The sequence below is a fragment of the Ahaetulla prasina genome, chromosome 4 (genome assembly GCF_028640845.1).
Source record: "Ahaetulla prasina isolate Xishuangbanna chromosome 4, ASM2864084v1, whole genome shotgun sequence".
Lineage (NCBI taxonomy): Eukaryota > Metazoa > Chordata > Lepidosauria > Squamata > Colubridae > Ahaetulla > Ahaetulla prasina.
Genome location: NC_080542.1, coordinates 102741520 through 102750789, shown reverse-complemented (window position 1 = coordinate 102750789; position 9270 = coordinate 102741520). Strand labels below are relative to the sequence as shown.

Here is a 9270-nt window from a genome sequence, read left to right as displayed (position 1 = left end):
GATGGGCCAACGGCTTGGAAACCCAGTGATGCCTTTGAAAGAGAAGGGAGGAGGGAAAGGGGGTCAAACAAATCGCAAGATGCCACCTCGGTCATCATGAATGAAAGGTCTGAACCTAGTTTTCCATGGCATCTTGGAAACCATTGGCCTGTACCAGCTAGAAAGATAGAACTCCTTCGGAGACAGCGATCTCTGGATGTCTTCTTCAAGTCTGGAGAGGCGCCACTCTGAAACGTCTCTCGTGTGGTGGATCAAAAACGGGTGTAATTAAAACCAGGTACACAGCAAAACCGGACCTAAAGGAGATTAGCCTGTCAGGTAAAGACCTCGAACAGGCAGTGGTATGGTAATAGCCTTTCCTCTCTCCTGCCTGCTTTCTTCCCGCCTCCTTTCCCTTGCACTGGTTACACCAGGTGCTTTTCCCCTCCTCTCCAGCTCCCACCCCCTTAACTCTTCGCTCCGGCTCTTCCTTTCATCTTCCGGCCGGCAGACGCTCCTATTTATCCCCCGGCAATCAAGCCAGTGGCGTCACCAGAGGTAACTGTAATGACGAGTGCACCATTAAGGGATGACAGCATTAGAAAGAAGAGGGCAATGGTGAGTTCCCTCCCAGAGCCGGCGCTGCACACTGGAGCGTTCGCATCACAAGGTCATCCCCCCGGCTCGCCCCGTTCGCGGCTCCCTTCCGCCTCGGTAGAAGAAGAACTCGGGCGGGAGGGGGGGAAGGCGCCCCGGAGTGGATGGAGGCTCGGGTGGGGTGGTGGTGGGGAAAGAGCACCAGAACACGAAAGGAAGAATCCGGTTGGGCTGCTTTAAAAGACACCCACGATGGAAACCAGAAAGGAGATGGTGCTGTTTCTGGACGGAGTTCAGCTTGGCCCTGTGGCTGGCAAGAGGGCGCCTAATATGGCAGAGGCCGTTGGGGTCTCGGGCCTGGATCCACAGGACAAGATGATGCCCAGGATTTGCTCGAGCTCTAGAGCTGCCTCCTTGTCCGCCCGGGAAAATGGAGGAGCGGGAAGAGGTGCAGGAGGAGAAGAAGAGGAAGAGGAGGAGGAGGAAGAAGAGGAGGAGGTGGAAGTCCTACCAGCACCAGGGACCGTCCCAGAGAACCGCTCCGCAGCAGCAGCGCTTCTTTCTGCTAATCAGCAGACCTCCCTCCACCGCCTTCCCCCCACCAAAGCCCCCCAAAGCAGTTCCGACACCGAATCGGATTTCTATGAGGAAATCGAGGTGAGCTGCACCCCGGACTGCGCCCCTGACAACGCGGAATACCACCTCCAGCACGGCAAAGGTACCCGACCCCTCCCCGCTTCCCTTCTTTCGAGCTCCCCGGGGAGACCCATCTGGATTCGCAGCTGGGTGGGACGGGACAAGACTAGCGCTGCTGTTTGGCTCAGTCCTCAGAGCGCTTCAAAGCGGCGACTTGCAGCCGGTTGTTCAGTCTGGCTTAGGTGATTTCTGGATCGCCGCCTGCGTTTTATTTTCTTCCCCTCCCTCTTTGAACTGCCCTCTCCAAGTCTCCAAATCCTGAGGCTTGGTCGCTTCCATCTCTAATTGCCCACCAAGAGGCATCTGCAATAAGCCACACACATCTCCCCCTTTGAAGTCTAACGACATGTTACTGGAGGACGTGAAATCGCATCCTCGCTGCAACAAAGAATTAAAAGCTTTGCAGAATCCCCGCTCCCCGAACCCTAGACTTTGATTGCAATAAATCCCCCAGAAGCTTCTCTTTCTTTTCCTATTGCTGTGCCTAGCACCTTCTTGATGCTCCCTCCTTCCAAGATTATAGGACTGCGTGGTGCCTCCTGCCCCCTTCCTATTGCCGCGGAACAGGAAAGGAAAGCTTCCTCCTTAACATTTCACAGCAAGATCAAAAGCATCCACCCGCTCCTGCTGGCCGTCCTGTCCAAAGGCTGTATTGCAAAGAAGCAGGCGAGCAATTTTCCCTAGCAAAATTGCAGAATGCCTGGACGAATGAAGAAGCAGTCACAGCACAGGCGACATCACTCACGCACCTTCTCTCCCTCCGACAGGAAGACCGGGGTCTCTCTCTCCTCCCTGCCCCGTTTTTCTCAACTACACACCCTGCAGTTCTCATGTCCTCTTGGCAGGTTTGTTCGAGGCCCCAACTGCTTTTCACTTCCCTGTCTTGTGGCGCCAGTTCGGAAATGGCTGTGGGTTTAATGCCTTTGGTCTCAGGAAGAAACCCTGAGAATCGTCTGCAATGGAAAGCAAAAGTCCGGAATCGAATTTCCATCGCCTCCCCGCCTTTCTCTTCCTTTCCTAAACCCCCAACCCCACGCTCCGTCTGTGAAAGGGAAGCCCAGAATGAAAGCTCTGTTTTGCTTCTGAGAATTTCTTTCTCACCTGGAGCGGGCGGGGGGGACGCGATTCCTTATAAAGAAACCGAGAAAGAGACCGGATGTGTGTAGTTGGCGTTTATAGACACGATTCTCTTATCGCGGATAGCTCGGCAGTGATGGGGGCTTGGCGAGGGATGTGGCAGCCTCTTTCAGCCTCTTTACCAGGCCCCAAATGTTGTGAGCTGGAGTCCCAATTCTTTCACGCAATAGAAAAAGGGAATCCGAAAGCGATTCAGTGCCATTCCTTTTGCGTATTCACTTTATAATATGTTCTGTAATGCACTACAATGTGTAGTGCATTACAGACCCTGCCTGTCTTCTTCACCTGCTTGTCTTGTATGTGTTTGAAAATGGAATCTTCTATGCCTTCACTTCCAGAATAAGGCTATCGCAACAGAAAACAAAAAGACAGGTGGGGGCACTTATTGTAGTGTAAACTTTCCAGTTTTTGATCAGGTGCAGGATAACAATGGTGACGATTTTCCTTGTCTTGGCAAGAAGGGATATAGAAGCCCCTGAAACACTTTTCCATTGGGGGAAAAAAAGAAAGACATCTAGGACTTTTATTCCGCCCTTATAAGTTCCTCTCGACCGCAGGTGCTATCAAATAAATATTAAAGGCTTGGCATTCTTTCCGCTTCCGGAAAGGAGTTTACAGAGCAGAGGTGCCGTTGTGTCCAGGTGGACGCCAGGATACGTTCCTCCTTAGGTCTCCTGACACGCTGGCTTTAAACGAGGAGCCAAGTACCTTTCGTTGCATCGGATAGCTTTGCATAGGATAGCAGTTTCGGTGCGAGAAACTAGTGTGATCTGTGAATAAAACCTGTCTAGGAAAAGGGAAAATGCAATTTACGGGAAACTGTGTCCAGTAGATTTTTAGAGTAATTTATTCCAGAGTGTGGGCCTCGGATTGCGGTTTCATATCCGCAGTATAAATACTACAAAATCGGATTGGCACTGAATGACTCTGTGTCCTCAATAGAAAAATGGGCAGAAAAACCGGGTACATGTTCAAGTGGGGACAATTAATTCGATTTACTCCTAGGTAGGTATTTTTAGTTTTGTAACTTGAAAGGCAGAGAAAAAAGGCAGATCGGAGAGCTTGGCCTCTAGATTCGGTATTCGGTGAGCATCAATGGGTGGTCGTCAAGGAATTCAAAGAACTTTTCTTTCTTCTTGGAATACCACACCTGATTAAATTCAACTCATAGGTTGCTCAAGCCTTGAGAGTAAAACCCATTCAATCTAACGAAGCCTAAACTCCGAATCAATCTGCCTACAGCCAAGCCCTTGACAGGGCATGCGATTTATATCTGAGCAGCCCAATTTAATAAGGCTGAGGATTGAGCTGAGGTTTGTTTTTATTCATTCGCTATTCATTTTTATTTATTCACTATTCATGTGCACTATATATAACACTTTGTATTCTTAGATTAAAGGCCAGCCTGGGTCCCGCATCTTCAGAAGTCAAAGAAACTAACTTGCTTTCCAAACTGTGATGAAGCAGCCCTGTCAACTCCCCCGAGTTCTTCAGTAGTATTCCAGAGGAGCCCCTATCCTGAGCCTCTGCTCCCAAGGGCTGTCCTGATGACACTATTGCCTGAATTGGTGTGGGAGGGGGAATAAATAATAATGGTGGGTGGTGGGAGCTCCATCGTCAGAGCTCCAGCTGTCTTTCTCCCTCTGGATGGCTTCCTCTCTACTCTCCCCTGCAGGTCAGTGCTCGGATACTTCAGCAGGGAGCCCTAGCAGCGAAGGAGATCTTTCCAAGGGCAGCGGTGGCGCTGGCAGTGGTGGTGGTGGTGGAGGAGGAGGAGGAGGTGGTGGAGGTGGTTCTCAGGGGTCGTTGGCCTGCAGCGCCAGCGATCAAATGCGCCGTTATCGCACCGCCTTTACCCGGGAGCAGATAGCCAGGCTGGAGAAAGAGTTTTACCGGGAGAATTACGTGTCCAGACCCAGGAGATGCGAGCTGGCAGCCGCCTTAAACTTACCCGAAACAACTATCAAGGTAGGTTTGGATGTATATTTGGCCCAAACCCAGGAAATCCTGAATTTCGGAGCTTTGAATTTCGGAGTGTCTGGACTTTGACCCTCCCCAAGTCCTTTCCTCTCCCCTCCCCCAGTTCCCACTGTCAAATCATTTCAAAACCAGCACTCTTTCTGGTGATAGTGGATCTTAATCTGCAATGGTAGATGGTTGATTTCACCTCTGGTTACGGTAAACGGTACTCCAGCTCTGCAGCAGTTTCTTCTTGGAAGAAGATGAACTAGCCGTCTGCTGTGAAATATGTCTAATTTCTTCCTTCAGTGAAACTTCTTTCCGGGTGGGTGTGACTAGGCCTACAGCTTTTAACCTTAGGGACTCTTTCTTAGGGATTTAATATCAGCCACTTCCAAAAATCAGTTCCATGCAGTGCAAAGTGCTTAAGATGATGGTCAGGAAGGTCACCAACCCTCCCCAACACTTGCTTGCTTGTTTGAGTCCACCTTAACTCCCCCTTCCCCCACACCCACACCACTGAACATCAACTTGTTATCTGGCTTGCTGAAATCAATAACCCTCCGAAGTCAGTAACCATTAGAATGGAAACCTTCTAATGTCTAATTTAAGTGGCTTAAATAACATCTTTATCATTACACAAAATAGCAGTTGAGCAAATTTATTGGGGAATAAGCACCTTAAAACTAGGTAATCTTATAGGTAGGATTTATTTATTTTTTGCCTATCTCTCCTGAAACAGAATTGCCTAATTTGAACCTCTCTAAGTACATATTAAAGATATTAAATTTTCATTTTCGGTGCATTGGTATTAAGGAATTTCCTGTACACTTAGGCAGGCTGGCATTCAGGCTGTTAACTTCATCGCACATCTTAGTGATGAGAATTGTCTGAAAGATCCTGGAAATATTTTGGCAAAGACTAAAAATTGGCAGAAAAGAAAGAAGAGAAAGGCACATAGGAAGCAATCTTGCTATTACTGCTACTAATACCATTGTTATTACAATTGTTATCAAAATAGCATTGATTGCCTGCTGCACTAGACTTATGTAGCTGCAAAAAAAATATTTTGTGCCAGATTTATTGTGGAAGAATATAATAACAGTATATAATTTATGGATGTTCCAGGGGAAACTTATTTTTGCATACCTCATATTAGTCTACTGATCTACACTTCTCCCATGTTTTTCACTTGTTTATTCCATTCACAATAATTTTGTTTTATTTCTATTTAAATGCGTGGGCCACAAACAATTCCACTCCTTGACAATTGTGCAGATCTGGCAAGTACCTTATTGCAAACACCAATAAATATAAGCCTCCCAGCCTGATTTTTAAGGTAGTGTGGGAGAAAATGCTGGGCACACAACTCCATGCCATCGAAATCTTGAATATACTCAGTAGCCAGAGGCAGCTGCCCCTAGTCGGTCTCTGACGTTCCCCAGATGAATCTTTCCCCAGCCTATGGGGAAGATGCCGAGCACGGGCATGGAGTGGCGGGTTATGGCGGGATCCCAGCCTTGCTGGCGACTCAGAGCTTCCTTTGCTTTGCCTGTCTGTTCCCCACCCAGGTATGGTTCCAGAACCGGCGGATGAAAGACAAGAGGCAACGCCTGGCTATGACTTGGCCCCACCCGGCGGATCCAGCTTTCTATACCTACATGATGAGCCACGCAGCGGCCACCGGCAACTTGCCCTACCCCTTCCCCTCCCACCTGCCCCTGCCTTATTATTCCCACATGGGCCTCGGAGCCGCTTCGGCTTCGGCCGCAGCCGCCCCTTTCAGTTCCCCTCTGAGGCCGCTGGACACCTTTCGCGTCCTTTCCCACCCGTACCCGCGACCAGAACTGCTGTGCGCCTTCCGACACCCCTCTCTTTATGCCGGTCCGACCCACGGGCTGAGCGGTGCCGGAGGGAGTCCCTGCTCCTGCTTGGCTTGTCACGGCAGTCAGGCGACCGGGCTAGTCCAGCGGCCTTCGGGATCGGACTTTAGCTGCTCGGCCACCACCCGGACGGACTCCTTTCTCACGTTTACACCTTCAGTGCTGAGCAAGGCCTCCTCGGTCCCCCTGGACCAGCGCGAAGAAGTCCCTTTGACTAGATAAAGGGCCTATTTCAGGTTGCGCTCTTTTCCTCCCGCCCTCCCTGTCCCGGCCGCCCTCCTTTCCAGAGACCACCCGGTCTGTGATTGCTCCTCTCCTAATGTTTAATCCCGTCAATCAGTGGACACCAAGGAATGGAAACAAAAAATGAAAATGAGCCTGGAAGATGGGGAGGATTTCTAATGTGCACAAATCCGCGGAAGATCCTTGGCCAAAGCGAGGTGCGGGATTTGGCGAATTATTCCCCAAGGAGGGGGAAAGGGGAGGGGGAATGGTTTCTGCCACAGCAAAACCAAGAGCTCCTACTTAGTCTTGCGGGGGGGGAGGGGTTGTCTCCAGTTTATGAGGGCAGATGCTTACCAAACCACGGCGCCAATAGTTTATGCATAACCTTATATGTGACTAAAAGGGAAATACTTGAAAGAAGAAATTGTCGATCCTTTAAAAAAAAAAAGTGTATGTCTGATGACAGTAAAGATTTATTCTTTGCCAGATTAAAAAGAAAAAAAAAGCAAAAGAAGGACCTTTGTGGATTTGCGATAGTGCCAATCTGTTTCTACGGCTTTTCTTCCTTTCTTTAGTCCGATATCCTTTAAAAAGTAACAACTCTGAACTAGACATTTTTAAAAAAATAATTCTTGGAAATATTAGCTTCTCACACGCATATATACCCCCATGCATACACCTTCTGTGCACCAGCTGAGGAAGTGGGGAGGGAGGGAGGGAGAGAAAAAAAAGAGAAGTGAGAAAGCGGAGTCGACACACAGAACCCAGAGGGATTAAAGCTATTTGTCCTTTAAAATAACAGCGTTCTACTGTCAGTCGCTGAATTGTGACCACACGGACCAAATTAACAAGTGATGTATATGTAGTGGGAAAGTTTGCACAGGCACACGCGCACACCCCCCCCCCCGTTTTGAAAAGGGAATCAGCTGCAAGGCTAATATTCTCAGGACAGAGCCCTCGTGGCTGCCAAGCACTAACAAGCCGCCAAGGGAAGAGATTAAACGACAGGAAGCAGGATTCTTTTCTCCCGGCAATCACTCAATCACTGGTCTGCAAATGAAAGCCGAATCTGTTTTCTTCTCCTTCCGGGTTTAATTTCAGTTCCGCAACAATCTTTGGGTTTAGAAGTGAGTTTCTGCCTCTGTGTTATTCACTATATCTGTTATTGTAATTTTCTTTTTCCATATGTGGAATACAACTCCCCATTCCTGCCTTTTTTTCTGAATCCTGGGCATGATATAAGTTTTTCTTCTTTTATCTCAATGAAATGATCCCCAGCTCCTTAGGTTACCTGTTTTTTTCATTGATGGAAGGACAGCCCTCGACAGCTCATACCAGTAACAATTTTACTGAACCCAAAGATTTACAAATTGGCTGGCTTTTTCTCCTTGCTTAATTGGGACTACGAAGAATATATAAAATACTTGAGTTTATTCACTAATTTTAAACTACTGTATTATTTTAAAAGGTATATTATACATTGAAATAAAAGCAGGAAATTACTATGCTGTTGGGGTAGAACAGAAGATTCAAAAACATTTTTTGGAATGTGGTATGCCCAAGAAATTATTTTGTTTCTATTTCAAACATAATTGAAATAGAGGGGAAATGTTTGAGAGATTGATGACAGGAAGGAAGGAAGGACGGAAGGAAAGAAGGAACAAAGGAGAAAGGTATATTGGTGACAGGAAGGAAAAAAAGGTAGATATTTAGGCATACACTGCTAATTTAAGACAAATCTCCAAGGAAGACATGGAGACTTAATAATTTATAAAATCCATCAGTGAAGTAAATCTGATACCAGCTAGAATAAAAAGTCTACACTGTAAAAAGATTTTACGGAAATCACTGGATTAAAAAAACCTGATCCTTTAGCAATGTTAATGTATAAAAGCAAAGTTTTTGCCATTTTGTTGGAAATCTTTAGGATTAATTGTAAGGTTTCCCGATAACCTATTAGAGAGGGAAATATCTTTGTTCGTCTAAAGATTACTCACTAATTGTGAGAAATTCCACTTTAGCATTCTGATAAAGAAAACATAACAATGGGGAGAACCTATTCATTTCAATGGACTCACAGCCAGGAGAATTTCCCTGTCTGGGAAATACTTCATTTTACCTTAAAACAGCATTAGTTTCTAAAGACAAGGAAGGATGGCCCAATCTTTTGGAGCGTTGCTTTTTATATCAAGAAAGGTTCGTGGCTTATTCCAAAACCTAAATACCTGGCAAATTATTCTTTCCAAGCAAATTGAAAGGTGTCAAACTCAACAGAGAAAAAAGGGAAAAAATATTTTATGTAATCCATATTATTAAAATTGTTTAATGCACAATATCCTAAACAAATAAACGTGCAAACCATAAGATTAACTTAAAACGTACTGAAAATTCCCTAGATGCCTAGACTGATGAAAAGGAATAAATCCCAAAACAAAAAATCATAAGACTTAGTTCTGAATAAGAGTGATTAACTCTGGAGTACAAATTAAGTTCTAGATCAGGAATGAAAATATGTTGGGCTCCCATCTCTAGAACTTCTGAACTTCTAAGGCCGAAATGCTTGACCAATGAATGGTTGGGATTTAAGGGGGAAGCCGATTGAGGTTAATGTTTTCAGTCTCCTGCAGTCTTTCTTTTGTCCTCTGTCTTGGTTGGGGATAATGGAATTGTAATCCAACCGAGTTGCATCATTTTATCAGAGGAGGCATAGAAGAAATAAAAAGAAGGGGATTTCTCCCCATCCCCCTTTTTTGAGGGGATAGGAGTTTGGAAATCTGGATATATTAATCATAAT

General features: G+C 46.4%; 1 protein-coding gene across 1 annotated transcript; it reads left to right on the top strand.

The window, feature by feature from the left end:
* Positions 1 to 828: 828 nt before the first annotated feature.
* Positions 829 to 6473, top strand: EVX1 (even-skipped homeobox 1). The gene is made up of 5 exons (XM_058179907.1): positions 829 to 1024; positions 1064 to 1294; positions 4085 to 4147; positions 4199 to 4377; positions 5940 to 6473. The coding sequence occupies exons 1-5, from the start codon at positions 829 to 831 to the stop codon at positions 6471 to 6473; spliced, it is 1203 nt and encodes a 400-aa protein (XP_058035890.1).
* The last annotated feature ends 2797 nt before the right edge of the window (positions 6474 to 9270 follow it).

Bases quoted from the DNA above. Each gene is read 5' to 3' on its own strand.
- EVX1 (XM_058179907.1), top strand. From the start codon at position 829: ATGGAAACCAGAAAGGAGATGGTGCTGTTTCTGGACGGAGTTCAGCTT. The intron at 1,295-4,084 runs GTACCCGACCCC...TCTCCCCTGCAG, and splicing joins CCACCTCCAGCACGGCAAAG to GTCAGTGCTCGGATACTTCA. The intron at 4,148-4,198 runs GTGGCGCTGGCA...GAGGTGGTGGAG, and splicing joins AGATCTTTCCAAGGGCAGCG to GTGGTTCTCAGGGGTCGTTG.